Consider the following 12,847-nt stretch of genomic DNA (forward strand, 5'->3'; position numbering starts at 1 on the left):
GTGTATTCTCACCACACATAAAAACACATAAAAAATGGTAACTATGTGAGATGATGGATATGTTAATTAGCTTGACTGTAGTAATCATTTTACAATGTAGATGGATATCAAGCATCACATTATACCCATTAAATATATACAATTTTATTTTAAGAAAATATATAATGAGATATCACTTTATATCCATAATGGCTATAATCAAAAAGACAAAAATTACAAGTGTTGGCCAATATGTGGAAAAACTTATGAACTTATTATTGCTGGTTGAACTGTAAAATGATACAGACACTTTGGAATAATGTTTGGCAGTTTCTTTCTTTTTCTTTCTTTCTCTCTCTCTTTCTCTCTCTCTCCCTCCCCCCCTTTCTTTCTCTTTCTCTCTCTCTCTCTTTCTCTCTTTCTCTCGCTCTCTTGGGCTTAAATGATTCTCTTGCCTCAGCCTCCCAAGTAGCTGTGACTACATATGCCCACCACAATGCCTGGCTATTTTTTTTTTTTTTTTAGAGATGGGGTCTTGCTCTGGCTCAGGGTAGTCTCAAACCTGTGAACTCAGGCAATCCACCCGCCTCAGCCTCCCAAGTGCTAGGATTACAGGCATGTGCCACCATGCCCAGACTTGGCAGTTTCTTAAAAAGTTAAACATAGAGTTATCAAATGACCCAACAATTTTACTCACAGGTAAGAAATAAAAATGTTACGTTACCACAGAAACTTGTACGCAAATGCTCAGAGCAATATTATTAATAATAGCCAAAAAGTAGAAGCAATCCAAATGACCATGAACTAATAAATGAGTAAACAAAATGTGGTATATTAATACAATGAAGTACTATACATCAATAAAAAGGAATCAACTAATGATTTCTTTTAATGATACATCATCGATGAACCTCAAAAAGGTTAGGGCTAACTGAAAAAAGCCAGACACAAAAAGCTACATATTGTATAATTCCATTTGTATGGAACGTCCAGAAAAAGCCTATCTATAGAGACAGAAAATAGATCAGGGCTTACAGGGACCTAGGGATAAGAACGAGAACACAAAAGATCTTTTGGGGGCAACAGAAATATGCTAAAACTGGATAGTGGCAATGGTTGCACAATTACATAAATTTACTAAAATTATTTTAATTACATACCCAAAGCATGTTGATTTTACAGCAATAAATTATACCTAAAGGAATTTGTTAAAAATATATAAAGAAATAGAAAAACCTCAAAAGTGGCTTACACAATCCTGTTATACATCGTAAACAATATTAACCAATAGAAACTGCTAGAATAAACCTCACAAATAAAAACAAGTTTTTAGTAAATCAGTACACTGACACATACAGCAAATAGTCATCTTATCAAATTGCCTTTTAGTGACTTGGCTGTCATTAAATTGACCTGTTTTCTACTTTACAGGATTATTGGAACAATTACTTGAGTTACAATTACTTGAGACATAGCAAGCATTTAATGTAGCTAGTATCATAACAAAGTTTTCTGGGTCTCAGTTTTCACAATGGTAAAATGGGAATGACAATACTTATCTTTGGGGTTGTTGTGATGACCAGATAAAATAATGTATGTAGTAAACAGCTAAGGTAGTCTTTGACATAAAGCAGAGACTCAATAAATGATAGCTACTTATACAATGGTCTTTTATTAAGTTCTAATTTTGAATAATTTCAAACATATATAAAAATATAAAAAGTATAATGAATTCCCATGTACCTGTCACTCAGCTACGTTTCAGCAATTATCAACATATAGCCAATTTAGTTTCATCTATACCTCACTCCCCACAAAACACTGAATTTGGTGAAAAGCCCAATATAAAATCATATCATCTGTAAATATTTCTAGGGCAGCACCTGTGGCTCAGTGAGTAGGACACCGGCCCCAGAGGGTGGCAGGTTCAAACCCGGCCCCAGCCAAACCACAACAGAAAATAGCTGGGCATTGTGGCAGGCACCTGTAGTCTCAGCTACTTGGGAGGCTAAGGCAAGAGAATCGCCTAAGCCCAAGAGCTGGAGGTTGCTGTGAGCTTGTGATGCCGCGGTACTCTACCGAGGGTGACAAAGTGAAAACTCTGTCTCTCTCTCTTTTTTTTTTTTATCTATACTTTGATTCCCAAGGTTCAGTTAATAGCAGCTTCTGACTGCTGTGGCAGATAATAAGAAGTAGCACAAGAAGGACTGGTGGGGGAGGGAAAATATGTTTCATTGTATCTTAGGACTCTCAATTTTCTCCTCTCCAGGAAACCTACCACAAGATCTGGACAAAGGCAAGGGTCAACAGTCTCTTTTATCATACTCTTTAGTAACTGGGTTTTCAAATTCCAAGAATAGTTTTACTGTCAGAATCTTCCCTGCTCTCCCACCCTTTCCCCTTATTTTCCATCCAGATGGACCTATTACACTCCCTTAGGATCTGAAAATACCCTTTTACTACAAAGAGGCTCTTAAAAGGTACCTTTGTTGTTTGTGTTCCTACATTGTTCATACTTAATACTTGGCTCTTAATTGCTATTATCTACTGGTATCCAGATGATAACCTATAATGCCTTCCCCTGCTTCAGCCTCCCCAGATATTTCATGGTTTCTGGCCATACTCACATCAACATCATCACCTTTTACCTCCATCTTCATCATTGCATTTATAAGAGCTACCATTTATTAAATATTTACTATCTGTCAGGCCCTGTAATTAATAGTTTACTTATATTATTTCTTTTAATCCTCCAGTAACCCTTAGGTAAATTTTATCTATAGAATAGATACAATGAAGACACAGACTCAGAGAGGTTAATTGATTTGCCAAGTTCACACAGTGAATACATGTTAGAGCTGGGATTTGAACTCAGAATTGTCTGATTCTCAAGCCCATGATTTCGTTGAGAACAGCTTCTATTTTATTCTTACAAAAAAACTCTCCCACCTCTCCTATCCTACCCTCCAGAGATAACCACTATTAAAAATTTGGTGTAACCAGTATAAAATAAATAACAAATCTATTTATTTGCCCACACATATACAAATACAGAATCTCTGAAAGGAAATCACTGACATTGGCCATCTATGGAGAGGGAAAAGGGGGAAGGAAGGGACGAGTATGAGATTTTTCACTGTGTGCTCTGGCACATTTTTTGAATTTTAAACCTTATAAATTGAATTTTTAGAACTTTTCAAAAAACTAAAAGTGGGGCGGCGCCTATGGCTCAAGGAGTAGGGGGCCAGTCCCATATGCCAGAGGTGGCGGGTTCAAACCCAGCCCCGGGCAAAAACCACAAAATAAAAAAAAAAAAAAAAAAACTAAAAGTAAAAAGAAATGAAAAAGACTATATTGCTTTCCCACACATACATATACATACATATGTGCACACATTTTTAAAAATAAAAATGGATATGACTCAAGGGAAAGAAAAGGAAAAAAATAATAAGAAATGAAACTATTACTATGTTATTTTGTAACCTGATTTTTCTCACTTAAGAATGTATCTTGGGGGGGGACAGCGCCTGTGGCTCAAAGGAGTAGGGCGCCGGCCCATATACCAGAGGTGGCGGGTTTAAACCTAGCCCTGGCCAGAAAAAAAAAAAAAAAAGAATATATCTTGGGCAGCTTTCTGTGTCAACAGATATTAGATTGTCTCATTTTTTTAACAGCTACATGGTATTCCAATTAACACCATAATTTATCCAGCCCTTAATGATTAACATTTGCCTGGTTCAAATTACTTACTATTACAAACAATGATGCATTTACATACATTGTGCAAGGATTTCTGTAAATTAAATTCCTGAAAATTGAATTGCAAGTCAAAAGGTATATTAAAAAGAATGCTTTTAACAAGTATGCTTATTATTTATTTTTTCTTATTTTTACCAGTTGTTCTGACCCAATGACTTGGTGCAATTTCTATAGCATCATATAAGTTCTTTCTCAAGATTGCCAATTAGATTCCAAAGCTCCTTCCTACCCCTCACCAGCACCATCATGATTCCTTGAACCAAGCAATGATACCTGATAATATCTAGGTATTGCCCTAAATACAGCCCCTCCCTGTGTATGTCCTAACCCCTAGGTCCCAATTCCATGCTCTGTCTCAGTGGCATACTGTTACTGATGATCTCAGTATCTCTGTGCTCCTTCTTCCCACCTCACCTGCCATTAGACATCAATAGGGCCAGCGGGCTCTCGTTTCCATCACAGTCCAAGTCTGGTGAGTCATCATCTGAATCATTCAAGCAGGTACCAGTGATGTTGAACTGCAGGAGGAGGAGGCTCAGTTGTCACCTGTCCAGGACTCCGACATGAATCAGGATGGCCAGTTCCCTCTGGTTTCACTGGTTGAGTTCACTGTCAAAATCACCTAAACCAAGGCCTTCTGCCATATTACCCTACCCTCTCTCACAGGAGCCAGAGGTTGAGAATGTGTGGCTGAATCAAGGGAAAGCTATCAATCTTGTGAACTATTTTCCCTTCAAAAGGGGAGGACATCTTCAGATGCCCACGGAAGGCACCACAATCTTAAGGCAAGATAGAGCCCCAGGGCAGAGCTCAAGGACCTATTCAAGACTCTAATCTGACACCTATATACAATGTTCTCAAATCTCATTCTCATCCCAACATTTGAAACTTCAGCTTAAGTGTCATGTTTTCTGAAAAGAGTTCTCGACCATTTCCCCTACCTAGATAGAATCAACCCTCCACTGAATCGCAAGGTCCCACACACACCCTTGATTGTGGCATCCATAATAATTCATCGCACTCATTTGTTTTCATGTCTGTCTTTCTCACTAGCCTGTCAGCCTCTTGAGAGTTATATCCACAGCACCTATCACAGTGCCCAGCATAGAAAATATCTCAATAAATGCCTATTAAATGAGTGGGACTGGTAGCCAAACACCAGGGGCTCTACGAGAGGTAGCAGCAGGACAGGATAGCCTGCCCTTTTGAAACCCTGCTCTTCCAAGGGACACCCGAAAGGGCTGGGCTGAACCCATGGGCCAGCACCCACCTTTGCTTTCTGGGAAGAGCCTGTCTTCAGTGCCTGATGATTGTATGTGTCCATGAGATTATAACTCAACTGGCCAGCAGGCCCCAGGGCTGAACTCTCCTTGCCCTTTCGATCTGCCTTCTTGAAGAGTTCCTTGGGCTTCAGGGCTTTCTTCTTTGAACCACTTTTGGAGGGCAGTGACAGCCTGGACATGGACACTGAAGTGGAATGGGCTGGCCTGGTTAAGGGAATGGAGCCAGCTGGGAAGATCCTCTGTAGCCCAAAGATATTGCTCGTCTTCCCAACGTTCTGTTGGAAGATATCCTACAAAAGTGTTAGTACATGAGGGGGTTAGAGCTTACTCAAGGGTTCTCTCAACACTAAGATCAGAAGTCTATTCCTGCCATTGGTGGTATTGCCGTGAAAGTGGCTTACAGATGCTCCACATATGCACGCCCTAGATTGTGCACAGCAATTCACCAAGAATTTATTGGATGGCATTTCTTTACCCAGCCATTTATGAATAAGGAGAAGACGAGCAAAGGAAAAATCCAGCACTGCTGTAAAAATTTGAGAGAAAAAACTCTAAAAGGAACTGACATGAGACAGAAAATAATCAAGTACTAATTTGTGTGGTTCAGACTCTAAAGCAGTGGTTCTCAACCTTCCTAATGCCGTAGCCCTTTCATATAGTTCCTATGGGTCGTGACCCTCAGGTTGAGAACCGCTGCTCTAAAGACTGTAAGATTTGAGAGAAGGAGAGAAAGTCTAGTCTTAATTCTGCTACTGTCTGCTCAGCTGTAAAATTAAAGGGCCAGCCTGGTGGTTTTTGAAGATGTTTTGTGGCTCCTTTGAGCTTCTTGCGAGGAGCCCTTGGGATTGGAGGTAAGTGGAAGGCAGATGAGAGGAACGAGTAGAGCCCTAAGTCTCCCAGCTCCATCCTATTCAAAGCAGCTATGCTTTGATTTGTTGTATATATTGAGTTTCACGTAAGATCTCATTTTTTTAAAAAAAAGATTCCATTGTTTTAAAATATTTGAAAGCCAATGGACCCAACCAGCCTGCAGTTCTGTGTACAAAATTGGTTTACATGGGAAGAGATTGAGAAAAGACAGGCCTTTAACTAAAACCTGAAGGATTTTGACAGATGGGAGTACAGGAAAATGAGGTAGGAGATGGACATTGTAATCAATGGTACAGACAGTGAAACATGCTATAAGCAGTGAGGCTAGAAGCCCGACTTCCCAGTAGCTGACTCATGACCACCCTTCAGCATGGATATGTATTCTGGGCATTAAATAGAACTTTACAGTTTCTGAACTAAAGGGAAGTTAAAACATCCTCAAGTCTAGTTTTCCTCTGGTGCCTCTGCTACTTCACCATTCCACACCAAGTTCTCTCTTGACTGCAAAGTCTTTCAATATCAATGGCTCACATTTATTGAATACTCACTCTGCTAGGCACTGTGTGAGAGGTTCTATGTACATTAGCAATTAATCCTAACAAAACTCTGAAAGGTTTGTATTATCTCCACATTACAGATGAGGAAACTGAGGCTCTGAAAGGCTTGCAAGTGACAGAGCAAGAACCAGAACCCAGGTTTCTCTGAGTCTCTTACTACTATACCTTACTGCCTCGTGGTATATGCCACCTGTTGAAATATGGCTTTGTAATCATCTTCACCCTGAGAGAACTGTCATTTTGCAGAATGCAGAGACTGAGTCAAAATATTAATAACAACAACTACAACCATCACCACCATCTGCCACCACCATGACCCACCATCAGAATTTATTGAGTACCTACTGTGTTCCAAGCACTATACTTAGTGCTCAACTCAAATCACCTTATTTAATCCTTTCAACAATCCTGAGTAGCTACAATTATCCCCACTTTAAAGATGATGCAACTGAGGCTTAGAAAGGCTAACTTTGCTCAGGGTTAATTTTAGTACACTGTGAGTTCTTTGTAGGCACTATTATTTGTGTATTCTAAGACTCTAGCCCTATGTGTGACACACTCAAAGCACATAACAATTAACTGAATGAATGACTGAATGAGTAAGATCCTTGATGGGGTGTTCCCAATCCTTCCCCTGGGCTCTCATAGCAAGTGCAGAGGCCTAACCTGACATTTGAGCCTCAAGCCCTTCCCAAACACTTTCTCTCCCCTTCTATGCATCTTACTTCCACCAGACGGATCTCCCTGGCCAAATCTTTAATGAGCTGTACAGTCCGCACTGTTTCCGGGATCTCATCCTCATGGTCTGGCAGAGCCTGTCAAACAAAAGGCATGAGGAATAAACCCACACATCAATAGACAACTGATGTTTGACAATATGCCAGGGCAATTCAGTGGATAAAGGGTAGTCTTTTCAACAAATAGTCCCAAACCAATTCAATATCCATATATATAAAGAAAAAAAATTGAAGACAGAACCTCAATCCATATCTTGCACCAAGTACACTCACCAAAAAACCTCAAAATAAATCACAAACCTAAATGCAAAATCTAAAACTATAGGTTTAGACAGAGGAGAAAATCTGTGGCCTTCAGTTAGGCAAAGATTTCTTAGATAGGACAAACAAAACATGAGCTAGAAAAAAAAAAAGTAAGTTGGACTTAATCAAAAATAAAAACTCTTTGAAAAACTTCTGCTATTTTACCACTTTTGCTACTTTAAGGCAAGCCACAAACTAAGAATATTTTCTTTTTTTTTTTTTTTTTGGTTTTTGGCCGGGGCTGGGCTTGAACCCGCCACCTCCAGCATATGGGACCGGCGCCCTACCCCTTGAGCCACAGGCACCGCCCAACTAAGAATATTTTCAAAACATACACTTCATAAATGACAGTATCAAAACATGTGAGGAACTCAGTTGTGGGCTTGGGTCACCGCTCTCAAAAAAGTCAAGGACCTCAGAGAGATCAATGGGGACAAATTGGCCTCCCTATTTTTGAGGACAGAACTCAACGTTGAGTAGCTAAAGGACTATAGCTAGGCACAACAGCACCTAGGCAGATATATCTTTTAGTCTCTCTTTAATTTATCTGCCATCTTTTTGAGTACTGAGAATACATTTTCATGTAGATCTCAAGCTTTTCTACTGTGATTTTTTTTTTTTTTTTTTTTTTTTTTGCAGTTTCTGGCCAGGGCTGGTTTTGAACCGGCCACCTCCGGCATATGGGGCCAGCACCCTACTCCTGTAAGCCACAGGTGCCGCCCTCTACTGTGATTTTTTTTTTCTCTGCCCATTTCTGTATCTAGAGAACTGATAAAAATTCACTTTTGTTTCTCATGGTTTATTCTTTCCTTTAACTCTTTGTTTTTTGTTTTTTTTTGAGACAGAGTCTCACTTTGTTGCCCTTGGTCTAGTGCCATGGTGTCCTAGCTCACAACAATCTCAAACTCTTGGGCTCAAGCAATTATCTTGCCTCAGCCTCCCAAGTAGCTGGGATGATAGGCATCTGCCACAACACCCAGCTATTTTTAGAGATGAGGTCTCGCTCTGGTTCAGGCTGGTCTCGAACCTGTGAGCTCAGGCAATCCACCCACCTCAACCTCCCAGAGTGCTAGGATTATAGGCATGAACCACCGTGCCCAGCCTCCTTTAACTCTTTAAATATCTATCTGTAATTTATTTTGGTGCCTGGGTGGGGAACTGAGAACTGATGTGACCCTTCTAAGTAACCTTAATGGATCACACTCTCCCAGAGCAGGATCTCTGGAAAGGTGAGGGAACAAGTATCTCTCGCACAAGTTGTCTGCACTTCACAAAAGTCATCTTCCACGAGTGTGAGCTCCTCGGAACTGCATTCCACTATCCTCCAGCTCCCTCTGGCCACACTGTTTGGGGCCATCTCTTGATCTTTAGGTTCCATCCTAACCCGAGGCATGAGTGCTTGGTCCCTACTCATCTCCCTTATGGTATTTCTGGGACACAGTCTCTCAGTAGTTCACTTAATGGGAGCGGTCAGAGATGAAACTTAAGGTAGCCACACTTAAGAGGTGTAAAGAAACAGAAATGAAGGATTAGGTCTAGGTATAGGTGATACCTAGGGAACAAGAGAAGGCCCAAAATATGAAGTCCAAAGATATCTAAGGGGAAGACTGGCAACAGGAAATAGGGAGACTATACAAATTAAGCCTTTAGTGGCTGAAAGGTCTCTTTCTGTCCACTGTATGCAGGGGAGAGAGTATCTGAAATATAAGAGTACACATTGATACTTCTATTTTTTTTCATTTTATGATTGTCTCTAAAAAACTCAATATTTTAAAAAGATAATCCACTTAAATGGGTCAAAATTAAACAACACAAAGATATATATTGAAAAGCCTCATTTCTACCCTGTTCCTGCCCCCACCATCCCATACCCAACAGCTAACCACTTTCATTAGTTTCTGCATCCCTCCAGGATTATATCTTCAGGCAAATAAACATATACAAATAAAATAATTTCCCCCTTCCCATATAAAAGGTAACATGCGCACAATTCTACACCCTTATCTGAAAAATTCTGGAGATCATTCCAAATCAGTAAATAGAGAGCTTTCTTATTTTCTTTTAGACCTGTTTAATATTTGGTTGGATAGATGGGTATCTGTACAATTCTTAAAAAGCTATTTTGGCAGTGTGCGTCTAGAGTCTTATATTTTTTTTCATATACTTTGATCCAGTAATTGCTCTTCCAGGAATATATCCTGAAGAAACAATCAAGAGATGAGGGACAAAGACTGATGCATTCAGATATTTACTGTATGATTCTCTATAACAAAAATATTTACAGATATTTACTGTATGATTCTCTATAACCAAAAATAAATAAATTAACTAAAAGCAAACAACAGTGAGCAAGTGGGTTAGGTAAGGAAGGTACATTCCATAAAAGAATATCAAGTAACTATTAAATGTTTATGAAGAAATTTGACAAGCTAACAGGAAAATTAAGATAAGCCAATAGATTCATACACAAAATTGAACATACAGTTGATCTTTGAACAATATGGGTTTGAATTGCACAAGTCCACTTACACATAGATTTTCTTCCACTTCTTCCACCCTTCAGACAGCAAGATCAATCCCTCCTTTACCTCATCCTCCCTTGCCTACTCAGTGTGAAGGCAACAAGAATAAAAACCTTTATGATGATCTACTTCCACTTAATGAATTGTAAATACATGTTCTCATCCTTAGAATTTTCTTTTTTTAATAAATATAGACTCACAGCCAAACCTTATGACTTTCTTAATAACATTTTCTTTTCTCTAGCTTACTTTAAGAATACAGTATATAATACACAACATACAAAATATGTGTTAATCGATGTTTAGCTTATTGATAAACAGTAAGCTCTTAGTAGCTAAGTTTGTAAGGGAGTTGAATTTACACAGATTTTTAACTGTGCAGGAAGGGGTCTGTACCTCTAAGACCTGCATTGTTTAAGGGCCAACTGTACAGCATGACAGCTATTATATTTAAAATGCATATTAAAAAGATCAGAAAGAAATATATTCAAATGTTAATGGTAGCTCTCTTTGAGTGTTAAAATTACAAGTGATTATTTCCTTCTTTATATTCTTCTGGAGTGCACTAGCACAACCATAGCTCACCATAACCTCAGACTCGTAGACTCATGTGATCCTCCTGCCTTGGCCTCCCAAAGTACTGGGATTACAGCATGAGTCACTGTGTCCAGCCTCTTAAGTATTTTTCTAATTCTCAGTGCAAGTATGTACTACTTTTTATAATCAGATAGAAGGGTTAAATTGTAGTCCAAGGAATGCTAGCCTAGTCCTCCACTCTATACCCAGGAGCCCACAAGCTTCTCTGGTCTGTCTTTTCAACACATCTACCCAAAGCCAGTCCCCATGGAGGGCAAAACTTTAAAGATAGAAAAATAGGCATATTTACTTCTTTCCTTGTCCAGGCCCTAAAAGCCAAGTTGAGGGCTTTGCCACCATGGACCAGGTAGGAGGCAGGGTGTCTCCTGTTCTCTCGCAAACCTAAAGGGGGAAAGAGCAAGCAGAGTGTCAAAGAAGTAATGTAGGGACAGGTAAAAGATTTATTCCCTACACTAGGCAACCAGAAAAAATGCTCAGCGCTCTGAGTACAACTCAAGATCTTAGTTCTTTTAATATGCACTAGTCATGTTCATTTACTGAGTACCTATTAAGTAAGTGGTAGGTATTTGACAACTATTATCTTATTTAATCCTGTAAGCCAGGCATTATTATCTTCACTTTACTGTCCAGGGAACTGAGGCTCAGAATGGCAAAGAGATTTTACCAAGGGCACACACCTAGTAAGTGCCACAGCCAAAACTGAAATCATGTTTTCTTAAATCTGAGGTCTATACTATTTTATTATACTAGTCTACATCTTGGCTTTCAAAATGAGAACACTCAAGAAAACCATAATCACTACCTATACAAATTTGAAGAGCTATTAATGTAGAAGACTGGCAATGTTCTGCCTTACTTCAGGAAGAGGTTATTACAGCAGGCAGATTTAGACTCTATAAATATTTTTCTACTGAACTGATCTGTTCAAAGTAGGTAATGAGCAGTTAGTTATCCAGCACCTGATTGAACATGTAAGTGACAGTCTGTCTAGGTGGCAGAATAAAGGTATGAGGTATCAGATAGAATACTATACTTATTGGTCTCTCATGTTCTTTATAACTCTGAGATACTGATTCCTCCTGGCCAACTCACCTGGACGAATCTCAGGCTTGAGCCTATTTCTATTTTAGAGCAGATCAGAAAAGAGGAAGCCTAGCGAGCAAGTAGGTTTCCATCTGGGCTGATACCCAAGATTCAACATGATGATGCCAGAATGGTCAGGACTAGGCCTTATCCCCATGGGAAGCATATCCAGGAAATTCTTAGACTATTCAGACTGAGCTGCTTATCTCAACTGGCAGGAAATAGAGATAATTTCACTATGATCCAATTTTCTCAGGCACCCTCTAAATAAAAAGGTTAAAATCCATGCCCTGCCACGCATTATACTGAGTAAAAAAGTAAATCTAAAAAGGTTGTATACTGTACAATTCCATTTATGTAGTATCCTTGAAAAGACAAAATTATAGAGATGGAAACAGATTAGTGGTTTCTCAAACTTATGGATGGTGCAGTAGGAGTGAGTGGGTCAAACTATAAAGGTATAGCACTCGGGAAATTTTTTTAAAGCAATAATTATCACTTTTCATTGTATATATTTAAAGTGCAAAACATGCTTTGATCTACACAGTGAGGAGATATTTGTGGTGATAGAACACACACACACTCAGGGGAGCAGGACAAAAGAAATAGTTTGCAAAGGGTTTCATACCTCGAAAGATGTCCAGGATGTGCTTTCCCACATACCAACAAATGGTCTCAAAGTTGGGGAACTTGAAGAGGTCTGCTGTGCTCAGCCGCTTCTCAATCTCATAGGCTCTGGAAGGAGGAGGCATAACAACAAAAACAAGGATCTATTTAATGACAGATAGATATCACATATTACATATCAGATATTATTTGGATGCTCTTGTACGTCTAATCTGCACAATGATCCTAAAAGACCCTACTTTATACATTAGAGAACTTTGGGTTCAAAGGTTCTGTAACTTGCCCAAATACACATAACTACTAAGATGAAAAGGTGGCAATCCTCAAATTGAACATCATCACGAACCAGGATCCTTTGTTTTCTGATAGTTTCCCTTCATCCCACACTACACTGGTCACTCCAAGGGAGAGCCCAATGACTCACTTGAGCTGCATTTCAATGTTAAGGCTGTGTAAGAAGTTGCCACCAAAGGCAAGGCAGTCCACAGGGGTCAGCACAGCATGGATCCATCCTGCAGTACAACAAAGAA

At 39.3% G+C, this 12,847-nt stretch overlaps 1 protein-coding gene across 9 annotated transcripts in view; it reads right to left on the reverse strand.

The window, feature by feature from the left end:
• Positions 1-12,847, reverse strand: part of PHF8 (PHD finger protein 8) — a 143,515-nt gene that overhangs the window by 79,576 nt on the left and 51,092 nt on the right. For 8 of the 9 annotated variants that reach the window (XM_053579259.1, XM_053579256.1, XM_053579254.1 and 5 more), the window contains exons 9-14: positions 12,742-12,829; positions 12,319-12,425; positions 10,897-10,988; positions 7,174-7,263; positions 5,009-5,311; positions 4,153-4,256 (exon numbers count right to left, since the gene is read on the reverse strand). In XM_053579259.1, the coding sequence (XP_053435234.1) occupies positions 4,153-4,256; positions 5,009-5,311; positions 7,174-7,263; positions 10,897-10,988; positions 12,319-12,425; positions 12,742-12,829 (784 nt within the window). The remainder of the gene's footprint in view (positions 1-4,152; positions 4,257-5,008; positions 5,312-7,173; positions 7,264-10,896; positions 10,989-12,318; positions 12,426-12,741; positions 12,830-12,847) is intronic. The other variant, XM_053579260.1, reaches the window with a different exon arrangement.

The sequence above is a fragment of the Nycticebus coucang genome, chromosome X (genome assembly GCF_027406575.1).
Source record: "Nycticebus coucang isolate mNycCou1 chromosome X, mNycCou1.pri, whole genome shotgun sequence".
Classification (NCBI taxonomy): domain Eukaryota; kingdom Metazoa; phylum Chordata; class Mammalia; order Primates; family Lorisidae; genus Nycticebus; species Nycticebus coucang.